General features: G+C 33.2%; 1 protein-coding gene and 1 pseudogene across 1 annotated transcript; one reads left to right on the top strand and one right to left on the bottom strand.

The window, feature by feature from the left end:
- Positions 1-7264: 7264 nt before the first annotated feature.
- On the bottom strand, positions 7265-8116 carry SAPIO_CDS6934 (annotated as a pseudogene; the record flags this gene model as incomplete).
- A 986-nt stretch (positions 8117-9102) lies between these two features.
- Positions 9103-10018, top strand: SAPIO_CDS6933 (uncharacterized protein; the record flags this gene model as incomplete). The annotated part of the gene is made up of 6 exons (XM_016788899.1): positions 9103-9184; positions 9242-9315; positions 9384-9750; positions 9803-9842; positions 9902-9920; positions 9980-10018. 6 exons carry the CDS (start codon positions 9103-9105, stop codon positions 10016-10018), a joined length of 621 nt encoding a protein of 206 aa, XP_016641423.1.
- Between the last annotated feature and the right edge of the window lie 2182 nt (positions 10019-12200).

Below are 12200 nucleotides of genomic sequence, written 5' to 3'. Positions count from 1 at the left end.
AAAAAAATAGTAAATTATAAATATATATAAATTATTAATAACTAAATAATATTATTATTAAAAATTAATATCTATTATTTTTAATTTCTAAATTATAAAATAAACTTTAAAAAACTTAATAATATATAATATTAAATTTAAAAAATATATATATAATTTAATCTATATTAAAGAAAGTAATAAATAAAAAATTACTTTTAAAATATATTTTAAATATTTTAAATATTTAATTCTATTTTTTAAACTTATTAATATTTTTATAAGCTTTTAAATAATAATTAATTATATCTTATAAAAATATTTAGATACCTTTATAGTAGTTTATTTTAATAATATCTTTATTTATTTAAATATTTTTAAAAATATAGGAAATATATATATAAAGTTCTCTAAAAACTATAAAAAGTAAATCTATTAGTAAAACTATTTAAATATAAATTTTATAAATAATAAATAAATTTTTTTAAATATATAATCTAATTAAAAAAAATCTAAATATAAAAATTAAAAGTTAAAGCTATCTTAAAATTGCTAATATTAATAAATATTATTAAAATTAAAAAATTCTTTAAATTCCTTAACTTAAAAAGCTAAATAAGCTATATATAAATAACCTATACTATATTAAGTAGACCTCTTAAAACCTTTTAAACTAAAAATAAATATATTAGACTATAGCCTAAGAGTATAACTAAGATAATAAGATAAGAATAGTAAACTTTACTTAATAGTATTTATATTAAAGAAACTTAGTAGACCTAAACTATATTATAAGATACCTAATAAGAAACTAATAGCTATTATTAAAGTATTTAAAAAATAAAGATATTACTTTATAGGTACTAAATACTCTATTATAGTTTATTTTAACTATAAAAACTTTATAGGGTTTACTATAATTAAGGAACTTAACTAATAATAAATATATTAAATTAAAAAACTATTAAAATATAATTTTAAAATTATATATATTAAAAAAAATAAATAAGTAAATATACTTAGTAGATAACTTAATTACTTTTAGAAGATATTAAAAAAAGTATAAATAGTATTATTTTAAAATAAAAAAAGAAATCTATAATAAATTATAGCTAGTTATTAAATTATAAAAAATATTAACTAAATTAATAAACTTCTATAAAGCTATAAATAAAAAGGATTTAATAAATAAGTATAATATTATAGATTATAAAATAATAGATAATTTTAAAAATAAAAAAATAAATTTTTTATTTTTTTATTAAAGAAATCTATAAGTTAATATTTAATAGATATTCTAATATTATAAAAACTAAATAGAAAATCTAATAAAATCATTATATCTTAAACTTTAAAAAAAATATTAAAAAAGTTATAAAATAATATTTTTAATATAGAAAAAATAAAAACTTATTATATAAATAATATAAAAAACTATAATTAATATTAATATTAAAAGTATTATAATAAAAAATTATTATTAACTTTATTATTAAATTACTACTATTAAAAGATTCTATTATAAAAGTTACTTATAATAATATTATAGTAATAATAAATATATTTATTAAATATAAATACTTTATATTTTATAATAAGTTAATAAAAATATTATAGTTTACTAAACTATTTTTATAAATAGTAATAGTAAATTATAATTTAATAATTTAAGAAATTATAATAGATAAGCTCTACTACTAAATATATTATAAAGTATAAAATATTCTTACTAATATATCTTTATAAATAGAAGAAATAGTAAAATTATTTAATAAACTAAGAAAGAAAGAAACTAGATTATAAAAGTAGTAAGTAAGCTCTCCTTATCTACTATAGTAAAACCTATAATTTATATAGATATTTCCTTTCTAAGCTTTCCCTAAGACTAATACTCTTCTAATATTAGTTTTACTAAGAACTAATTATATTTTCTTATTAGTCCTATTCTAGACTACTAGGACTACTTTATTAATTTTAATTTAAAATTATTTTTTATAATATTATAAAAAATAATTTTATATTAAAGCTAATAAAGTTATTATTATAGCTTAATATCTTATAAGTAATATATTTACTTAATTTAAATTAATTTTCTAAGATTATTTAAAAAATAATAAAATTAGATAATAAGATTAAGATATTATCTATTAGTAGTAGAGTAAGGTAGTTAAGTAGTATTTATAAGATATAGGTAAGAAGTGTATATTTAAGTATAGGGGTATAGTTATACTTAAATTAACTACTAGAGAGTTTTAAAAGATAAATTAGATATATAGTAGAACCTATAGTTTATATAGATAGTTCCCTTCTAAGCTCTCTCTAGATTACTTTAGCTTACTATAATCTTATATAATCTAGATTATATAAGATTATAGTAAGCTAAAGTAATCTAGAAAGAGTTTAGAAGGGAAATATCTATATAAACTATAGGTTCTACTATATATCTAATTTATCTTTTAAAACTCTCTAGTAGTTAATTTAAGTATAACTATACCCCTATACTTAAATATATACTTCTTATTAATATCTTATAAATACTACTTAACTACCTTACTCTACTACTAATAGATAATATCTTAATCCTGTCACTAGTTGTAACTACCTAATACTGTTAATAGGCTAGTGTTAGGATTATAATATATTAATTAACTATATATTATTAGATATTAAATATAATAGAAGAATAGTTTTATATTAAACTATTACTATAGCTACTAATATTAAATCCTTAGATCTAGTAAGTAAGCTATACTCTCTTTAAGAATAGTAAATTTATCTAATTAATCTAGTAGGTAGTTACTATAGCTTAGGCTACTAGTATTCTTAATATATTCCTACCTAGTATAATAGCCCCTCTCCTATTTAGATTAAAAAGCTAAGAGCTTCCTACTAATACCTTTACTAATATTATTCTAGAGAGCTAAGTTAAGTAAAAAATACTATTATAACTAAAGTAAGATAGTAAGTTAAATATATTTTACTTCTTTTTAAACTACTTTCTTATTAAATATAAAATTAATAATCCTATAGGGCTAATTAGCTTTAATAAGATAATATAGTATATTATAATAAATATAATTTTAAAAGATAAACTAGATATATAATAAAATCTATAGGATTAAAGTTATTATATAAGCTACTAGTAGCTTATATAATAACTTTAATCCTATAGATTTTATTATATATCTAGTTTATCTTTTAAAATTATATTTATTATAATATACTATATTATCTTATTAAAGCTAATTAGCCCTATAGGATTATTAATTTTATATTTAATAAGAAAGTAGTTTAAAAAGAAGTAAAATATATTTAACTTACTATCTTACTTTAGTTATAATAGTATTTTTTACTTAACTTAGCTCTCTAGAATAATATTAGTAAAGGTATTAGTAGGAAGCTCTTAGCTTTTTAATCTAAATAGGAGAGGGGCTATTATACTAGGTAGGAATATATTAAGAATACTAGTAGCCTAAGCTATAGTAACTACCTACTAGATTAATTAGATAAATTTACTATTCTTAAAGAGAGTATAGCTTACTTACTAGATCTAAGGATTTAATATTAGTAGCTATAGTAATAGTTTAATATAAAACTATTCTTCTATTATATTTAATATCTAATAATATATAGTTAAATAATATATTATAAAAGTAAATTATTAAAGATTTATCTTTTTAATTAAGATAAGTAATAATTTATTTAAACTTAATTATATATTTAATAATAGATCTTTTCTAACTTAACTTTTTAAATTATTAAATTATAATTTATTTAATAATAAATAAAATATTATATAAATTAAAAATAAATTAAAAAACTAATTTTTAAAAGAAAAAATAAAATCTAATTACTATATAGAAAACTAAAAACTAAAAACTTTTAAATTAAAATTATATAATTAAATAATAAGCTATATTATAAGAAGCTAAGACCTTTTAAAATCTAAAAAAAAATTTTAAAAGTAAATTATAAATTAAAATTACTAAAAGATATAAAAAAATATCTTATATTTTATATAATACTATTTAAATTAATATATAATAATATTTTTATAAAAAGATCTATTATAATTAAACTTTAAAAAAGATATTTAAAAACTTAAGAAAATTCTTAACTTTATAAAAGATAATAAGAAAATTAAATATCTAATTAAATAAAAAATTCTTAAATATAATAAAAATATTTAAAAGCCTATTAAATATTTAAAAGCCTATTAAATATTTAATATAAAATTAATAACTTTTTATTATATTCTATTAAAAGTATCTAAAAAAGTCCTAAGATCTATTAATAATAAATTTAAGCTTATTAAATTTTAATTAACTATATTAAATATATTTAAAAATTAAATATTATTAACTAGTTATTATTTTTCTAAAAATATAATACTCTCTTTTTCTATAAGCTTTTATATACTTTACTTAAATAAAAATATACTTTTCTTCTTTAATAATTTCTATTAGTTATAAAAGTAAACTAAGTAACTTAAGATCTTTATTAAATCTTTTTTAACTTTCTTAATTACTAACTTTATTTTTTTAATTTTAGATATAGTTTAGAAAACTATAAAAATAAATAAAGTATTAATACTATAAATAAAAAAACTAACTAAAAGAAAAATAATATTTATAAAAAGAAGCTATAAATATATTATTATAAATTACTTTAATAATAATATAAAAATTATAATAAAATAAGCTTTAAATAATCTTATAAAACCTTTTTAAATAGTAATAATATCAATATAATATATTATTTTTACTACCTTTAAAAATAATATATTTAATTAAAATTTTAATTTTTTATTTTTTTTATAAGAAAACTAGGTTAAAAAAATAATATTTTTTAATATAACCTAATATATTAATTAAAATAATATTATTAATAATAATTAGAAAAGAGAAAACTTATAAAAATAGGGAATTAATAAATAAATAATTTCTTTATAAGTTTTTAAAAATAAAAACTAAAGGAGAAAAGGTATTATATTATAAGCTAATTATTTTAAAACTTCAAAGTAGTTAAATATAGTAGTAAAAGATAAATTATAAGAGATTATAAACTAATAAAATTAAAATTAATAAAATTAAAAAGTAGTTTTACTAGTTTACTAAAAACTAATAGGACTAATAGTTAGTTTATTATAGTCCTATACTAAGGACTAGGTAAATTAGCTATTAGTTTTAAGAAAAGCTTAAAAGAAAAATATTTATATAAATTATAATTTTTATTATATATCTAGTTTATCTTTTAAAACTTTCTAGTAGTTAATTTAAATATAACTATATCTCTATACTTAAATATATACTTCTTATCTATATCTTATAAATACTACTTAATTACTTTACTCTACTACTAATAGATAACTATCTTAATCCTGTTATTAGTTATATCTACCTAATATTATTAATAGGCTAGTATTAGAATTATAATATTCTCCTTATTTAAAAGCCTTCTTTAGTTATAATATAGCTCTATTTTTATTAATTAACTATTTTAATATTTTATTTCTATTTCTATAAGTAGAATTATAATAGCTTTTTAAAGAAACTATTTTAGATCTATTTAACTAACTATTTCTTTTCTTATTTCTTATAGTATACGGGTAGGCTATACTACTCCGTCTTAATATATTTAATTATTTTAAGTTTTTAAAATAATTAGTTTATAATAATAAACTTTTAAAATTTTATTTTATTAGTATTTATATAAAATTAATTTATATATTAATTTTATTTTAGTTATTTTTAAAATTAAAATTATTTTTATTTTAGTATTATTAATTAATAAAGTTAATTTATTAAGTATAAGCTATATTAGAAATCTTTAACTATTTTTAGTATTTTTTATATTTAAAACCTACTTTTAACTAGCTCTACCATTCTTACTCCTAAAAACTAGGAAGTAAGCTGGGCTGTAGCTAGATAGGGAGGCGGTTGCGAGAATTGTGCTATTCGTAAGCTCCATAAAGTGTTGATAGGTAATGCTCTCGCTAACAGAGCAGGTGGTATAGAGAGGTGTCTGAAGCAAACAAGTAGACTCTGCCTCGAGGCTCGACGGGTTACAGCCCACGAAATTCTTCGGCAAGATCTTTATTTGTATCTATCCCATCCTGATTATCCCCGATGGTTCTTCCCAAACCTTAACTGCCCTTGGAACATCGATCGCGCCTATAATTTACGACGGTGCGACAAGCGCACGAATGAGTGTGCGCGGTCACAAAGATTGATTTAGCCGGCGATTGCCTTGGACGTCCCTCTGATTGGGATCTCCCGAGTGAATTGCCGTGAACTCGTCACACGCGACCCACGGCCGGTCTCGCGCATCAATGACACCTGTCATCCAATTTCAGAATTGATTAATAACATACATCATAAAGTAACTACCCGAAGAATCGGTCGCAGCGGTTATATATCAATCAAGTCAATATCTTCTCGCGAAATGGCATCCTGTCGGCGATTTTCTTCATTTTTGTCCTAGGAACACACATGGACCAATACGAAGCCCAACGCGGACACGTCTAGTAGCTAGTGGTCGTTCTACGTCCAAATAGCCTATTTGCAAGCGTTCAGGAACGGAATGCACTGCCTTCTAGGAACTAGACTTGCCATTTGCACGTTTCCTGTATGCGCTAACACTACCCCGCTTTCCGATCCAATGGAGCACTCAAGCAATCTCTTGAGGAAGAACAACCTAGAGCTTCATATTCATCCGGAAATCCGTATTCTTCTCTTGTCAACTGAAGCTCGATCGGCACATATTTTCGGCAATGAAGGACAACGTTCTATTTGCGTGCACAGGGTTGGGGGCTTATAGTACCACACCACACAGGCTACCAAAATACGAGGGCTGTATGGGTATTATGCAAATGTGCTATTCTCCCCTCATGTACAGAAGACCAACGCAAGTCTATTTATTGGAAATGTGGGGCAAAAGTGGGAAAACGCCCTTGTAATTCTGGCTGATCCTACGTGTGATGGGAAAAACGGCCATTCTTATCTCCCAAAAAAACCCTTGCCCAAAAACAGCTTCCATTTGGCACAAACCTTCCCAAACCACTGATCGTTGGTGTGACGTTTCCACATCTTTGTATGCGACACATACGTTGGGTCCGGTGTCCCCGATCTAGCCGTTTTTAGTGCATTTTACGGGGCTTTCAGGACAACGGGGTTCTATGCGGTGTCTTGGACGAAATTGTTGATTCCTGAGTTCCGTTTGACCATTTTGTTCCTTTTACCCGGAAAGTCGGATTCATGCCGGCGTCATCCAACACCTTCTGACACTATTCGAATTGCGAGAAGAACTCCCACGTGTTGCCGGGCGCAAAAATGGTGTTGCCATCCCTCTGTGACGGGTTATGATCCCCGTTGTGGATGACCCACGTAACGGGGTATCCCTCCTGGCACCCCTGGTACTCCGTCTTGACCGACGTCGCCCCCGGCTGCGGCTCGGGCGTGACAGACTGGCACCCGTTGTTGCGCACGAACCGATCCCGCAGCTGTCGGCCCCCGCTCACGGGAAGGACCGAGTCGGACGTGCCGTGCTGCCCGTAGTACGCGACGGGCTGCGTCCCGCCCTGGCACCCGCTCAGCTGGGCACCGGACAGGACGGCAACGGCGCGGACGACGTCGGGGCGGGCACAAGCGATAGCGTACGACATGGCGCCGCCGTAGCTGAAGCCAGTCGAGAAGATGAGTTTCGTGTCGACGCAGAGCTGGTTGGAGACAGTCTCCACGAGCTGGTCGAAGAAGGTAATGTCCTCGCCGCCTTGGTTGCCCCACCCGTTGTTGAGCCCGTTCGGCACGACGAAGATGGCGCTGTTGTTGGACAAGGGGGGCAGGCCATAATAGGGCAGGGCGCCACCGCGATTCGTGTCCTCGCCGTTGACGATCTTCTGCGCGTCGCCGCCTAGCTGGTGGTACGTGAAGATCAGGCGGTAGGGGCGGTCGGATGTGTAGTTGTCGGGCAACCTCACGAAGTACTGCCGCTGCTTGCTGTTCACCTGCATCGTGTACTGCTGGTTCCCCAGCGTCGGCGTCTTGCCACAGCCGGGCGACGGGTCGGCGAGCACGGCACAGAGCAGGGCCACTAGGAGAACGGCTATGGCCGCCGTGAAGTTGGGGACTTGCTTCATTGTCAGTCGATATAGAACCATTGAAGTAATGCGTCGATAGCTGTTTCTCAGCCGATGGTAAAGGTGCGGGATTTCAGTGAAAACAAATCAGCTTGACGAAGTGCTCTGGAGACCTGCCGGGCGTGTCGAGGACGCCTATATATTCCGGACAAAAAAAAACTGCATATAACACTAGGACGCGCATTTACTTATCTTCGTCGTTTAGGTATCCAACTGGGGAAGTAATCGTCCGTCTCTCAATGGCATTGGTGCGCTTCAGGCAATACTGTGATAACAGGCTGAAGATACTACTTATGTTCCTGGCGTATATAAATTACTCGGATTGTTTCCTGCAAGCGCACTAGTTGGCACTTGCGAGGATCAATTATCTTACAAAAGATTTTTAGCATCAAAAACTATCACATTGATCCAATAGTGCCAGAAGTCCCCAGGCTAAATTAAGCTATCTTAAAAGTCCCAATCTCATTGGTCCGTGATTTCTCGTAGTTTACCCTTTACTGCCGCGCCTGACCGCTCTGGGTGTCCAAAACGGTCAGCTCGTGACAGATGCGGGGTATGGACAAGAAACAAGAACCAGACTCTTCTTATGTATGATCATCCGGGACCCTTTGGAACCGGGTCAAAAAAAATGATATTCGATTGAGTGCAGGAATCGGGTGAGGGAAGTGTTTGATATTCGTACAAAATTACGGGCCAGACTACCTAATAAAGCCTTTTAAGGGATTAGGAGAATGTCATCGTCAGTGATCTACCACGGCAGCTCATCAGATAAACCCCGGGCAAGGCCCCATATATCGCAGGGCTCCCCAGGCGAGGTACCACTTTCCATAGCACCGAGAGGTTGGTTATACTAAATACCACGATAGTTCACGGTTCCTCGAGACTGGCGCCTTGCAGTGCGATCCAAGTGTTAGTTTCCTGTCGAATTGGCAACATGGGACGTGGCCGTAACGCAATTTGAGCGGCACCTTTCACAATTGAACATTATGAGCCTTCGGTCAAGAATCGCACAGCGGCCAGCGGCCAACGCCCTTGTTCAGACTCCTGCTCAGCCAGCGGTTGATAACGGTCCGCGATTGAACGCTACCATATGGTCGTTAACAGCCCTTGCCGGAATTTTCCTAGGCCTTCGCATTTTCTCTAAGCTGCGGAGAAAGAGGTCGCTCTGGTGGGACGACTACGTCCTCACTGCAAGTTGGGTAAGCTATTTATACCTCAGGATTTAAGCCTAATAGCTTGCACGCTTTCTAACGGCCGATCTTAATAGGGAGCTCTCGCGGTGTCATGTTCGCTGCTCTCTGCGTGCGTCAGCCTTGGGTATGGAAGGCGTAACTCAGATATCCTACCAGAGAACTTTGATAACGTCCTGCTCCTCTCCTACGCCGCTGGGTTCGCTTCAATTGTTGCCGCCCTATGGAGTAAGATATCGTTTGCCCTTACGCTATTGCGCATCTCAACAGGCAGGATGAAGGGGTTCCTCTGGTTCATCGTCATCACGGTCAACCTTGTCTTGGGTGCCAACGCTACGATTCACTGGGTTCAGTGTTGGCCGCTGGACAGGCTATGGCATCCCCAATCGCACGGAAAATGTTGGCCGCGGAGAACCGTTATCTATTATAATATTTTTGCAGCCGGTAAGTACTTAAGCCCCGTTGATGAATATCTTGACTGACTCCGGGCTGTGAGCGTACTCTGGTGCGGTCGACATCGTGCTAGCGCTGCTTCCGTGGGTAATTATCTGGGCTTCTATAATTAGCAAAAGGGAGAAGTTGGGCACCCTGATAGCTATGAGTATGAGTATTTTGTGAGTGCGAGATGGCGTTATATTCCCCCAATTGCCAAATGCTAGCTAACTCGGCATAGCGCCGGGATTACGTCTTTCCTGAAGATAACCACGGTTAAAGCTATTGAAAGTGATGACACTAGTACGTACATAGGTCCTCGCCTCGTACCGCTCGTTCTACACACCAATTGACCATATGAAAAGCCGATAGCGTGAATTTGTTGATATATGGCACTGCAGAGAGCGCGAGCACAGTCATGGCCATCTCCATTCCGATGCTTCGGACTCTCTTTCATACCTCGAAACAAACTCCGCAGTTTTACCGACTTCAGGCTGAGAACCAAGTTCCTTTCCCTTCGTCCATGAAGAGCGTAGAGCGGGAAGATCAAGGCTCGGATCTGCAAAAATCGACGGGGCCTTGAATCAATTGGTTTACCCGAGAGCATGTACGTTAAGTTTATTATCCATTACGACTGAAGCGAAAACGGAGGGTGCATGGGTTTAATCGAGGTCTCTGCTTTGAACTGCGAATCTTTATCGTATGCTTGGATTTGAAATTGGTGTTTGGGCTTTATAGTCTGAATATGATGAAATATGTTGATGAACTACTCTTTGAATATGGTGGCTGTCGTTTCCGAATCAGCTGGCTTGGCTTCTTCGGTTCTCGCTTGGTCAGAAGCTTCAGATGTTTATTGGTTATACTATAAATGATTTCCTGCTAATTATGTCGCCACTTTGGCCACAATGACGAGGCAGTAGTGACGAGGCCGTGACGAGTGGTTAACAGGGTAAAATAATTTTTCTTGCCAATATCAACATCCTGCCATGAAGGAGGCAGTCATCATTGGTCGGCGATGTCTGAAGAACTAGGATTCCCGTATGGAATTAGGGAACCGGGCTCAGAGGATTGAGTAATTGATGCGGTCGAAGGCGATTGACTACACATGACGGTGGTGAATTGCAGGGCGGTACCTGGGGCCCCGGGTAGTCTTTTCCGGCGATTGCTTAGCCAGCACCGAGAACACGTAGTAGGTAACCGTCTGCCTACCTGTTTTCTCCTTTGTTAACTGCAGCCGCCCATCAGTTGATTGACTTAAACAGGGCATCTCGGGATTCGTAATCACGTTCAAGAGGGTGACAATCGTCAGGAAACGTCGACTCTCCCAGTTGAACTACCAAAGAAAGAGATGGACACAATTCCAAAACGCCTCCTTCTAGTCAGTGGCCGGATGACGATTCATCCTACGATCTCGACTTCCGGCAGACGGCGAAATTCGGCCCCCGCATTCAGAATATCCATGGATGTCAGTTTGTAATACTATATACGCATGTTGCTAGTAAGCTCGTTTAGTCCAGGCGACGAACTCTTTTCACGACGTCAAGAACCCCAACTCCCCCATGCGGAGCATCACCCTCCTTCTCTAGTCCAATTCGTCGCTGCTAGATATATTCATTCCGCTGGAAACGCGGAACTTAGTCCTAATCCATTCTCTTAGTACGAACCCGGGCGGTTTCTCAGTCGATGCCGAGGCAGTCATCACTCTGGTCCACTATAACGTTAGTTGGGCCTGGGTCGCAGTGATAGAACACCAGGGTCAAGCAGTCCATGCCCAGCTCTAAACAACTTTTGGAGAAGCGCAGCTCGAATTTCTTGAGCGGAGGGGAATCGAGATGTTGGAATCCATGCAACACCTTCATCCCACGATCGAGCACCGGGTTCGCTTTCTGTAGCGTCGTCATGAGCACGTACTCTTGACCGGCCGGGAACTAGTCAAGGCGAACCCAGTCCAAAACTTAACCCTGGACTACGGTCCAGAAGCCTATGCCGGCAATAGAAAATTCTAGTGGTACGGCAATCTAGAGTGCCAATTGACCTTCCCGACGTGGTAATTTTCGCCGTAATTCGAGCCGGGATCATCATCCGGTGTGCATCTTTCCAGGAAATCCCTTCTAGGGTTTGGGTGTAGTCGGGCCATACGCTATGGCCTACCGCGAGTCGTAGCGCAGCGTTTCGATTAGAGCTCGTGTTGTAGGGTAGGAAACAGCCAACGGGCTGGGCTGGTAGGGTTCCACTCACCCATTAAGGAGTCAAAAGCGTGCCGTAGCGGGATCTGGCTACCCTATGCGCCGACGACGCCACGTGATGGCTTCTTTGAGTAACCTGAGGATGGAGGAAGACGATTTCCACGAGGTTATATGGACATAATCTTGTGGGAGAATGAAGCTAGCTCCTAGCGAGACACAGGATCGTTACACCGGAGAGTAGAGCTCAGGCGAGCGGGGCTGTGTACGTTTAATTGC

This window comes from Scedosporium apiospermum (genome assembly GCF_000732125.1).
Source record: "Scedosporium apiospermum strain IHEM 14462 chromosome Unknown SEQ_SAPIO_0109, whole genome shotgun sequence".
NCBI lineage: Eukaryota > Fungi > Ascomycota > Sordariomycetes > Microascales > Microascaceae > Scedosporium > Scedosporium apiospermum.
The sequence above is the reverse complement of the archived record's forward strand: the minus strand, read 5'-3'. Positions and strand labels throughout refer to the sequence as shown.